This window comes from Crotalus tigris, unplaced genomic scaffold (genome assembly GCF_016545835.1).
Source record: "Crotalus tigris isolate CLP2741 ecotype Arizona unplaced genomic scaffold, ASM1654583v1 scf7180000019068.10715455, whole genome shotgun sequence".
Lineage (NCBI taxonomy): Eukaryota > Metazoa > Chordata > Lepidosauria > Squamata > Viperidae > Crotalus > Crotalus tigris.
The window spans coordinates 5,299,462-5,312,415 of record NW_024097358.1 but is presented as its reverse complement, the minus strand read 5'-3'; the positions used below and the strand labels follow the sequence as shown (position 1 = coordinate 5,312,415).

Sequence of the window (12,954 nt, the reverse complement as noted above, 5' to 3'; positions counted from 1 at the left end):
TATAAGATAAAACTACATAACCCTTAATAGGCTTGTTTCCTACGTAAAAATTATTTACTATTACTTTCAATAACCTTACTGGGATTAGTGGAATGAAGTATATGACCTATGAATATTAAAACTGCATTAGCCTGCAAACCTAGAGCCTGCTCATGTCAAATTGATTGAAGACTTTGAAATATATCCCTTGACATTTGTATTTGTGACAAATTTATACTGCTGCTCCTTTCCAGACTGCTGAAGCTGAAAAAGATGTTCATATCTAAATTTAAAACAACACCCACATTTTATGTTCGAGCACCAGGGCGAGTCAACTTAATAGGTAAAGTATTTTTAAAAAAAAAATGCATTATTTTGTTAACATCACTTTAAATAGCCTATATTTGTTAGGCAGTAGGGTGTGACACTAAGGTGTCTGCAGAATTGCCACGTCCTGCTTGAATTAACCTGTTCAGTACATTCTTCCCAGGAGAAGTGTTTGGATATACTATACCCCATTTGTATGAAGTGAGGGGAAGAAAGCCAAGAAATATTATTTTTATGACAGCTCCAGTGCTATGGAGCAGTTTCCCCTTAGAATGAAGACTTGTGATATCATTTAACATCTCAGAAACAATTCAAGGCAGAACTCTTCAATGGAGCGTTGTTGTCGCCTGTGCTATTGTTAATATATGTTTATTTTCATTACAAATTGATTAGGTTTGCTCTGATTATTTTTGACCTTTCTGTCAATGCTTTTGCCATGGTCATTTTAATTTTATATTGTATATTGCGCATTCTATCAAGTTGCTTCAGCCTAGTGAAAGCCAGTCCTGTAAACCAAGATGTAACCTCGATGTCCTAGAATCTTCAGCATAAACCATCCCATGCAGAATGCAGTTAAATTAAATTAAAATTAAAAAGGGGGTATTTGGGTGCTATGTGAGATCATTTAATTTTCTGGGTTTTTTTTTTACAGGTGAACATATAGATTACTGCGGCTATGCTGTACTCCCGATGGCCATAGACCAAGACATACTTATAGCAGCTGAACCTCTAAACAGCCCAGTCCTCAATTTAGCTAATACAAATCCCTCATACTCGTAAGTGCCATATTTTTTACTGATTATTGTTGTTGTTATAGGTGTTTCACAGCAATTAAACAATGGCACTGTCTTTACCTGTAGACATGCAATTTTAAAAAAGTGAAAACTGAGCAGAATTCATAGCAGAATCCATTATGTGCTGCTCAGAATTAAACCATTCAACATTTGAGCTATCAACCAATGTCTTGCACCTGAAGTATGTATATGTGTTATCCTCCAGCTCTCTCAAAACTCTACAGCCAACATGGCAGCTGTAGTCTAATATAAGTAATCCTTGAGTTACAAAACTTTGTTTGGTGACAGGTCAAAGTTACAACGGCATTTAAAAAATGACATTTTTCACACGACCGTTGCAGCATCCCCATGGTCATGTGATCAAAATTCACCTAGCAAATGACTCATGTTTATGACGTTTGCATTGTCCTGGGATCATGTGATCCCCTTTTGCGAACTTCTGACAAGCAAAGTCAATGGGGAAGCCGGATTCACTTAACAATTGTGTTACTAACTTAACAACTGCAGCGATCCACTTAACAACTGTGGCATGAAAGGTGGTCAGATGGGGAAAATTCACTTAAACCTTGTCTGACAGATCAGTGTTCTGGTCCCACCTGAAGCCCCAAACCAGATGCCAGATCTTGGACAAGTCTCTATATCTCACCTTTACGAACCACTTCTAAAAACCTTGCTGAAAAAACTGCATGGACGAGTCTAAGCAGAGTTACCAAGAGTCACCAATGTTTTGAAGACACACGTTGGGAGGGAGGGAGGCAGAAAGATTGCAACTCTTACGTTTTTTTCCTTGCAAACAATTGTCCGTTTCTTCCCCTTGCCTGTATCAATTTCTCCCAATTCCACACCACTTCACTTGGCAATTTTGTAAAAATGGACGTCCGAACGAAATGGGCCAACCTTAGAAGCCAGCTTCGCTTTTGGACCAATGGTCTGCGAGATTAAATCGTAACGATCTGTTCCAGAGGGAACAGTGATCCCCATGTAATTATCCACGTCTTGTTTAATTTTTGGGTTTTTTGAGTTTGGAAAGGAGAAAAATCCGCCGAGGAAACAAGATCTGTGTTTATTTGTGGGGAGGCAAGAAAGGGAAACGGCAGACTGGAAAGTTCGTTTCTGCAGTAAAAAAAAAAATAACTCTTGAAACAGTGCTCTGCAATCAAGGGTGACATCGCTTTTATGTTTTATCTTTATTCATAGACTCTTTCAGAAAGGAAGACGTGGAATACAGGTAGTCCTCAACTTATAACAGTTCATTTAGTGAGGATTCGAAGTTACAATGTGAAAAAAGCGACTTACGACTGTTTTTCACACTTGTGACTGTTGCAGCACCTCCGTGGTCATGTGATTTACATTCAGACGCTTGACAACTGACTCACATTTATGAGGGTCGCCGCATCCCGGGGTCACGTGATCCCGTTTTGCAACCTTCTGGCAAGCAAAGTCAGTGGGAGAAGCCAAATTCACTTAACCATGTTACTAACTTAACCAACTGCAGTAGTTCACTTAACAACCTTGGCAAGAATGGGCGTAAAATGGGGCACAAATGACTTAATGGCGGACTTGTTTAGCAACGGAAAGTTTAGGCTCAGTTGCGTTCATAAGTCGAGGACCTACCTTTAATGCCTTGCTGATAACTGGAATTCATACATTGTGCTAAGCTGTGGGGTATGTTTGAATAAAGCACAGCCGATCCCACAAACCATGGCTGACAAGTCATAATGGCTTCTTTCCCACCACATTTTAAGGCCAAACCAAAACAAACATTCTTGGCTTAGTGTAAATGTTGTGGATCCTCTAAGTCAGTGGTTCTCCACCTGTGGGTCAGGACCCCATTTGGGGTCGAACGACCATTTCACGGCGGTCGCCAAACAACGCAGTCCGCCATTTTTCCCCCTTTTTCTTAGCTGTGCTACTCCTGTTTATTCTATTGGCTTTTGAAAGCCAGTAGAATAGACTCTCTTGAATAGAGTCTAATTCTATTGGCTTTCAAAAGCCAATAGGAATTGTCCAGGCTGTCTCTGTCCTGCTGAGCCCGCCAAAAGTCCCATTCTGCAAACGGTGCTGCACCAGTTGAGTAGACCTCGACTTACGACCGGTCGAGTAGTCCTCGATTTACGACCGGTTGGGGGGTCACGGCATTAAAAAGGTTGAGAACCACTGCTCTGAGTGCTGCGCAGCCTGTGGGTCTTCTAGCAGTTGCCTGGTGTGGTGTCTTCAAATCTCATCATCCGTATTTTATAGTAGAAAGGCACACTATATATTAAAATGAAAAGTAGCTCTTTTTGGCTTTTCCTCTAATGATAAGAAGAAGGGAACGAACAGGAAGGGAGAACATGGGCTGGTAGATCTGACATTGGTTTCCAAACTTTCCTGGTTAATCTCTCATACGGGCAGGAAAGAGATTACTCAATGCTTGTTCCAAATTCAAATCCCAAGTATTTAAATGGGAGTGTTCAGTTGGGATGTTCATCCCATTTACACTGGTGTTGCAATAGTTAATTCGCATTAACTGAGCTGAACCCTAGCTGGAAACGCATCCTTCCTTGACCCAGAGCTTACCATCCTTTTTGACTGGGAAGGGAAGCACCGGAGAAATGAACTAAGGAACCAGTTGGCCGAGTTGATGGTGAGAGCCCACAAACTCAGAGGACGTCAAATTAAAAAGCCAAGCCAAGCCAATGAAAAAGCACTCCACAGCCATCTGCCAGCCAAAAATCTGTCCTCAACGTGAATTCAGTTTATAATTTTTTTTTAATACCGTTTTTACCATTTTTACCTCCTGATCATGGAAGATTGTCCTTTACATAAAGAGAGATAATAATCTTTCTGGGAGTTTATTTTTTATTTTTTAACTAGATTACATTTTAGGTTCACCATCAGCTGCGCTGGTTTTACCTACGGTGCTGTTTTCAAAATTGGATGGAGGAATCAGTTTTGGGAGTCTTATGGGGTATAAGTAGAAAGCGTAAGGCAGTGGTTCTCAATCTTTTTAATGTCGCGACCCCCAACTGGTCGTAAGTCAAGGACTACTCAACCGGTCGTAAGTCGAGGACTACTCAACTGGTGCAGCACCGTTTGCAGAATGGGACTTTTGGCGGGCTCAGCAGGGCAGAGACAGCCTGGACAATTCCTATTGGCTTTTGAAAGCCAATAGAATTAGACTCTATTCAAGAGAGTCTATTCTATTGGCTTTCAAAAGCCAATAGAATAAAAGGGAGTAGCACAGCTAAGGAAAAGGGGGGAAAAAATGGCGGACTGCGTTGTTTGGCGACCCCCGTGAAATGGTCGTTCGACCCCAAATGGGGTCCCGACCCACAGGTTGAGAACCACTGGCGTAAGGCATCTGATTAATGCCTTAAGGCAGAGATCCCCAACCTTTTGGGCACCAGGGACCAGTTCCGTGGAGAGAGGTTTTTCCACGGAACGGAAAGTGTGTGGTTTTGTATGTGCTGCCTGCATCTCACAGATGGGGCTTTGCTTGTTTGTGCAGACCAGTTGCTGGCATGTTGTGGCCCAGTACCGGTCCATGGACCGGAGATTGGGGACCCCTGCCTTAAGGCACCTGATTTATGCCTTAAAGCCAAACAGAAAAATAAAAGGGTCCAACATTTTTGGACCTACTGTTCTAGGAGGGTTCTGGGAACCATCAAGAAGATACCCAAGTTCAATTTCTATCAGGAAAGAAAAGAGGCTTAATTTCTCAATATTTAGTTAGGGATATACATATACTGGTAGTCCCCAGCTTACAACAGTTCATTTAGTGACCATTTGAAGTTAGAGCAGCACTGAAAAAAGTGACTTATGACCTTTCTTTTTTTCATGACCCGCTGCAGCATCCCCATAATCACGTGATCCAAATTCAGACATTTGGCCACTGACTCATATTTACGACGGCTGCAGTGTCCCAGGGACGTGTGATCCCCTTTTTCCATCCTTCTGACAAGCAAAGTCAATGGGGAAGCCAGATTCACTTAACAACCGTGTTACTGACTTAACAACTGCAGTGATTCACTTAACAGAGGGATAGAATCAAGATCACATGAAGTATTAATACCACTTTACAAGGCCTTGGTAAGGCCACACTTGGAATACGGCATCCAGTTTTGGTCACCGTGATGTAAAAAAAGATGTTGAGACTCTAGAAAGAGTACAGAGAAGAGCAACAAAGATGATTAGGGGACTGGAGGCTAAAACATATAAGGGACGGTTGCTAGAATTGGGTATGTCTAGTTTAATGAAGAGAAGGACGAGGGGGGACATGATAGCAGCCTTCCAGTATCTCAGGGGCTGCCACAAAGAAGAGGGAGTCAAGCTGTTCTCAAAAGTGCCTGAAGGCAGGACAAGAAGCAACAGATGGAAACTAATCAAGGAGGGAAGCAACCTAAAACTGAGGAGAAACTTCCTGACAGTGAGAACAATTAACCAGTGGAACAACCTGCCTCCAGAAGCGGTGAATGCTCCAACACTGGAAGTTTTTAAGAAGAGACTGGACAGCCATTTGTCCGAAATGGTATAGGGTTTCCTGCCTGAGCAGAGGGTTGGACTAGATGACCTCCAAGGTCCCTTCCAACTTTATTACTATTATTATTATTAACAACTGCGGTAAGGAAGGTCGTAAAATGGGGAAGATTCACTTAAGAACTGTCTCACTTATCAGCAGAAAGTTTGGACTCAACTACCACAGGACTACATCTAATTGGCAAAGAGACAAAAGGAAACATATTTCTTCACCGGCAGGTGGCGGTAGTTTTGTATGAGTAGTTTATGTGTAGCCGAGAATGAATGTTATAGTAAACCTATTCTGAAACAGTTTTGCTTTTTTCTTGTTTATTTTCCAGGGATTTCAGTACAGATGCCAAAAACATCCAAATAAAGCAAACGAAACCTTTATGGCACAACTATTTTCTCTGCGGGTTCAAAGGAATACAGGTGAAGTCACTTTGCATCCTTCCCCTTTTGGCATTTTCAGCAAAATGGAAAGCAAAACATAAATGTTCTAATAACACGCCGTATGCTAGAAAGTTAAATACATGCTGTGTTTTTTTTTAAAAAAATAATATATGCAGAGAGCACATACTACGTGTACAAAGTTTCTACATTAACTCCGCATTCATCGATAGGAACTATTTCATAGATAACGTGTCATGTTTAGCATTATAAATTGTAGCGCTTTCTTTCTTGTGACCTACACTTTTAAAAGTTTGGCAAGTGGCCTCTTGGTAATTTCAGGGCTCCTTCTCACCCTTCCTCTCTACGAAATTATTTTTAAAACCTAAGGCAGAATCCCGTGGCACAATCTGTTTATATTAAACTGAGCACATTATCCCCTGGAAAGAAACATCCTGCGCAGCTCCATAAATAAAACAAAACCAAAAACAAAAACTTTTGAGTCAGAGACTTTGTTCTCCCTCCATATACATATTCCGTAATAAATGTGAAAGTTTGATCCATCTTCAAAGGAATGTCCACTAATCCATTTCTGGTTTAAGAATCTGATGGATTTGTCTCTCTTGGGAAATTGTCAGAGGTGGCTTCACAGCAAGTAGTTTGTCTGCCTAAAATGAGGTGGGTTTTTTTTTTTTGTGGGCAGTTTACGGTAGTGCGCAGAATGTGTTTAATTTCAACTGTCTTCTGTGGGTGTTGCAGGAATCTTGTTGTCTAATACTGGAATTATGTCAAGAAGGTTGAAGGGGACTCAGCCTTCCTGAAACAGATCATCAGGCTCTCTGCATATTGCCAGTTTTTCTTAGTAATATAAGCATATGCAAACACAAGAAGCTGTGGTACCAGATTCCATCAGGAATGCCAAATGGATCTAGAAACAACCCGCTTTGTCAGCACTGAAGACAAAGCTTTGGAATTCAGAGGTTCAGTTTAGCAGAGTTTAAAGACAATTCATAGATTGTTTTCCCACAGGGTTTGAAACCTTAATACCTTTAAGATGTGTGGACTTCGGCTCCCAGAATTCCCCGACACTGAGGACACTCTGTGCCCTCCAGAGGAGTAGCTTGAACTCCCAGAATTCTTAGCCCGTGTGTTCATTGCTGAGAATTTTGGAAGTTCAAATTCCCTCATATATAAAACATTAAGAAAACCAAGATCATGGCATCCGGCCCTCTCAATTCCTGGCAAATAGATGGGGAAGAAATGGAGGTAGTGACAGATTTTGTCTTCTTGGGCTCCAAGATCACCACAGATGGGGACTGCAGCCAAGGAATTAAAAGACGCTTGCTCCTGGGAGGAAAGCTATGGCAAATCTAGACAACATACGAAAAAGCAGAGACGTCACCCTGCCAACAAAAGTGCGTATAGTCAAGGCCATGGTTTTCCCAGTTGCCATGTATGGCTGTGAAAGTTGGACCATAAGAAAGGCTGAGCGCCAAAGAATTGAGGCCTTTGAACTCTGGTGCTGGAGAAGACTCCTGCGAGTCCCCTGGACTGCAAGGCGATCCAACCGGTCAGTCCTAGAGGAAGTCAGCCCTGACTGCTCTTTAGAAGGCCAGATCCTGAAGTTGAAACTCAGGTACTTTGGCCACCTAATGAGAAGGAAGGACTCACTGGAGAAGGGCCTGATGCTGGGAAAGATGGAGGGCAATAGAAGAAGGGGACGACAGAGAAGGAGGTGACTGGATGGAGTCCCTGAAACAGTAGGCGTGAGCTTCAATGGACTTATCATGTAACCCTTGTTTGTTTTCAGGAATCTAACTCAATTATATTCTGGGCCTGCCTAGTTCTCTGAAAACAGGTCCAAACTGCTATGTATGTCCTGCCCAGGAAGCCATGAAAACTTTGCATCTGCGTGTATGTGCATACATACATAGACATACCGGCAGTCCTGAGCCCAATATTTATGTTGCTAAGTGAGAAATTCGTTAAGTGAGTTTTGCCCCATTTTGCGACTTTTCTTGCCCCAGTTCTTAAGTGAATCACTTGCAGCTGCTAAGTCAGTAACCCAGTTGTTAAGTGAATCTGCCTTCCCCATTGACTTTGCTTGTCAGAAGATCGCAAAAGGGATCACGTGACTCGAGACACTGCAGCCGTCACAAATGTGAGTCAGTTGCCACGTGTCCGAATTTTAATCACAGGGATACTGCAACGATCGTTAAGTGTGAAGAACGGTCGTACGTCACATTTTTCAGTGCTGTTGAAATTGTTAGTAAGCAAACTGTCGCACGTCACAAGACATCCTGTAGTAGGAAAAACCAGTTTTCCTTCTCTCATGAAGAAGAGGGCTGTTTAGTTCTTCTGAAACATTGAAATCAGTTTGTCTTGTATGGTTAGGATCACTTCAGTCTGGAGAACCCGAGTGGAATTAACTGCCTCGTAGAAGGGACAATTCCTCCAAGTTCCGGCTTGTCAAGCTCCAGTGCTTTGGTCTGTTGTGCGGGACTCGTGACTGTCACGGCAAACGGCAAGACTCTTTCAAAGGTAAGATTGGAAAGGAGGACCGTGCTCTGCAACAGGCGGTTAAAAAGCCGAGCTTGCGAATTTACGTAATTTAAAAAAACAAACAAACCTTGTAAACTAGGAATTGTTTCCACAATTAGCCGTTGGGGAGTTTATATCTGAAGTGGACTGATGGAAATTTTGAGAGGGTGTTGCAGGGTCGGGCTCAAAATCGATGGTTACCATAATGATTTGGATCCTTTCGAGAGTTCTTCCGAAATGCAACGCAAACAACGGTCAATAAAAGGGCAGCAACCATTTAACAGCCGATCTAGTCGTGTTCTGGATTCTTCCCACTGAGGTCATGGCGCTTATGTGGGCAGAGGGTGGAAGGGAGAGACAAACCCAGCTGGGCAGGTTGTGCAGGGTTGAGGGCCTCCTGCGGTCTTCAATCTTCCAATTCGCCAGGAGATTAACAGTTGTTAAGTGAATTGCTGCAGATGTTGAGTCAGTAAGTCTTTAATTAAATAACTAAATGGACGGAAACTAATCAAGGAGAGAAGCAACCTAGAACTAAGGACAGTTAGAACAATTAACCAGTGGAACTACCTGCCTCCAGAAGCAGTGAATGCTCCAACACTGGAAGTTTTTAAGAAGAGACTGGACAGCCATTTGTCTGAAATGGTATAGGGTCTCCTGCCTGAGCAGGGGGTTGGACTAGAAGACCTCCAAGGTCTCTTCCAGCTCTATTCTATTCTATTCTACTCTACTCTACTCTACTCTACTCTACTCTACTCTACTCTACTCTACTCTACTCTATTCTAATTCTATTCTATTCTATTCTATTCTATTCTATTCTATTCTATTCTATTCTATATTCTATTCTCTATTCCCTATTCTATTCTGTTCTGTTCTGACTTTGCTTGTCAGAAGGTCACAAAAGGGGATGACATGACCCCAGGACTCTGCAACCGTCATAAAGATGAGTCAGTTTCCAAAAATCTGAATTTTGATCACATGACCCTGGGGATGCTGCAACGCTTATGAGTGTGAAAAACGGTCATAAGTCACTTTTTTCAGTGCTATTATAAGTTGGAACAGTCACTAAACAAACTGTTGTAAATTGAGAACTACCTGTACTGAGCTGAGTCCTTCGGTACTTCCTCTCCCAAATGTTCTCTGCTATCCCAACTTAATCCTAGCCTGTTTTTTCTAAGTAAGAGGAGATTCTGTCACGTCACGTCCCGGGCTGCATCCACTTGTCATTAAGGCTTATGTCGTAAGAACCTTCTCAAGCAACCTTAATCTTTCCCAGAAACGCTGCATCACCCCGGTGCCTGCACCACCAGCGCTAACGTGGTGATAAGTGAGGACAGAAACCTCTGGGTATTAACATGGCATTACTGGATGCCAGTCCCAGAGACATCTGCTTGGCACTTTCATGATTACATTTCAGACAACAGCGTGGAGGCGGCGTGAATTTTCAGGATGGATTATTTATTTATTTATTTATGAGACTTATATACCGCTTTAAGTGCAAGCACTCTCTAAGCGGTGTACACCAGTAAGCAATGTATATATATATTTACATTGCCCCCAACAATCTGGGTCCTCATTTTACCTACCCCGGAAGGATGGAAGGCTGAGTCAACCTTGAGCCGGTGAGATTTGAACCGCTGACCTGCTGAACACAGTCAGCTAAAGTGGCCTGCAGTACTGCACTCTAACTGCTGCGCCACCTCGGCTAAATCAAGGACTACCAGGGGTATTTTCCTTCTTCGTAACGGATGCGCTCCGCTGGGATAATGCCGCTGACGGGCGACTGGAGGCTAAAGCATATAAGGAAAGGCGGCTGGAATTGGGTATGTCTAGTTTAATGAAGAGAAGGACGAGGGGGGACAGGATAGCAGTGTTCCAGTATCTCAGGGGCTGCCACAAAGAAGAGGGAGTCAAGCTATTCTCCAAAGTGCCTGAAGGGAGGACAAGAAGCAACGGATGGAAACTAATCAAGGAGGGAAACAACCTAAAACTGAGGAGAAACTTCCTGACAGTGAGAACAATTAACCAGTGGAACCACCTGCCTCCAGAAGCGGTGAATGCATTACCCGGTGCTGCACCACCAGCGCTAACGTGGTGATAAGTGAGGACAGAAACCTCTGGGTATTAACATGGCATTACTGAATGCCAGTCCCAGAGAGATCTGCTTGGCACTTTCATGATTAAATTTCAGACAACAGCGTGGAGGCGACGTGAATTTTCAGGATGGATTATCCAATTGCTTTGCTAGATGAAAAAGTCCTTTTTTGCGACGACTGTTAACCACGGTTTTATGCTATGCTCAGAGCTCTACTGCTTAATTTGCAGAAGAAGAGCCGTAGTTAAATAGCGTGTTAAAGGTTGGAAAGCCTTTGACGAATGATCTAAGGAAAGAATTCAAAGTAGACCCACTCAGATCAATGCCATCTTTAAAAAATTAGCAGAGTTAGTTTACCAAGAGAACTGCAAACTTTAAAACCATCACAGACTAGTATTCTGGCACACTGTAATCAGACAAAGCTTGCTAAATTATTTCCATATCTTTGTACTGGAAAATGCTTCATTTCTGTTTGTAGCAAAGAGGCAACAATCTGCGCAATCTTTATTCTGTAAGTTTGTTATTTCATAACAGAAAAAAAGTGTTTCTAATGTTGTAATCTGTTTCCTTCTTGAACACAGAGCGATTGACTTAAAATTGCCCAAAATCTTTTCAGTTCTGACAGTTGAAGTTCAATATACATCTGAGGTCCCTAGATCTTGTGCAAAAGTTCTGTTCTAATCATAAAATCACTTAAACTCATGGCTGAAGTGCATTTTGGCTGTACTTTGATTAGGTTAAGAACATGATTTTCAAGTGTTTATCGGTATACTGAACATTAAAGAGAAAAATAGCATATAAAAAGAACACAGTTGCAGTGTTAAAACTTGAAAGGCGGGCGCTGTTTTAAGCGACACATTTTGCATGTTGTCAAACAATTCAGAGGAGAGTGCGTTCTGATTTTTTTTTTTTTTTGAGAGTGTGTTCTGACTGATGTAGAAATCAAACCGTAAATTATCTCCCTTTCCCTAAAGTAACTTTTTTTTAAAAAATGCGAAGAAGTTCAAAGGAAATATGGTAAACCAGATGTGGGCAGTTAATCACTTGCAGCATAAATCGGCACTACAGTATCTAAGAAAAAAAACAACTGGGTCCAGTTTTGTTTTGTCTAAAAATCTCTCTGGGCAGGGTCAGTAAATGGCTCAAGAAGTTGGTCTGACCAAGATGAAGATCTAATATTGCATAAACTTGGTTTTTGCAATCTGCTCTTTCTTTCCCTCTCCGCCCCCCCCCCCAGCCTTATAGAACGGCTGGAGGAGGAGGTGGATTTGCAGCACATGACCAGAACTTGTTCACTGACAGAGTAGACATACACAATCTTCTTCATGCCAGAAATCACACTTTCTTTTGAATAGTATCCCAGAGATCACCCTGACCTAAATTATTACCATCATTTTATGCCTTTGAGTCAGTGTCGGTTCTTGGCAGCTGCCTGCTTGGCTGGTCCCTACGGGTTTTTTGGGCAAGATTGTTCAGAAGTAATTTGCCGTTGCCTGCTTCCAAGGGCTGGGAGAGAGTGACTGGCCCAAGACTGCCAGCTTTGTGCCTAAAGCAGGACTAGAACTCGCAGCCTTCTAGTTCCTAACTTGGTGCCTTGATCACTACAGCAAACTGCCTCTCGCCCAAGTTAACAGATGGAAAGATATTTGACCAGAACGGAAGGCCTTTTGGAGATGGGTCATGAATATTCTTATAAAGTAGGGGAAGCTGCTTTGGATATGGAAAAACAGCTCACCAGTTTGGCAAAGGAATCGTGAGAAACATCTCTGGGCTGTATCTCTGAATTCATGAGAAACGAACAAATACATGTTTTAAGGACAAAGAACACTGTAGCGCAGGGTTGGGGAAGGAGAGAATTTCACATCTCTTTCAGCAACACGCTTACCTTGTTATTATTTTAAGTATAATAGAAATAAAAGCTTCCTATTTATTTCGATTAGATTTAAAATAATAATAATAATAATAATAATAATAATAATAATAATAATAATAATAAAGTCTGGATAGTGGACGTGGCAGTGCCTGGAGACAGCAGAATAGAAGAGAAAGAACTGGAGAAGATAACAAAATACAAAGACCTACAAATAGAAATAGAAAGACTGTGGCAAAAGCAAGCAAGGGTAGTACCAATAGTCATAGGCTCCTTGGGCGCAATCCCAAAACAACTGGAGCACCACTTGAACACCATTGGCATTGATAAATTTGCTATTAGTCAATTGCAAAAGGCGGCCTTATTAGGAACTGCTTCCATCCTGCGACGATATCTGTAATACCATCAAACATCTACATCTGCCTATCCCAGGTCCTGGGTAAGGACTCGATAGGTAGACAAAA

At 42.1% G+C, this 12,954-nt stretch overlaps 1 protein-coding gene across 3 annotated transcripts in view; it reads left to right on the top strand.

Moving 5' to 3' along the window:
* GALK2 (galactokinase 2) overlaps positions 1 to 12,954 on the top strand; it is a 49,506-nt gene that overhangs the window by 2,046 nt on the left and 34,506 nt on the right. For all 3 annotated transcript variants that reach the window (XM_039358750.1, XM_039358748.1, XM_039358747.1), the window contains exons 2-5: positions 234 to 322; positions 959 to 1,082; positions 5,939 to 6,029; positions 8,382 to 8,528. In XM_039358750.1, coding sequence (XP_039214684.1) covers positions 234 to 322; positions 959 to 1,082; positions 5,939 to 6,029; positions 8,382 to 8,528 — 451 coding nt within the window. The remainder of the gene's footprint in view (positions 1 to 233; positions 323 to 958; positions 1,083 to 5,938; positions 6,030 to 8,381; positions 8,529 to 12,954) is intronic.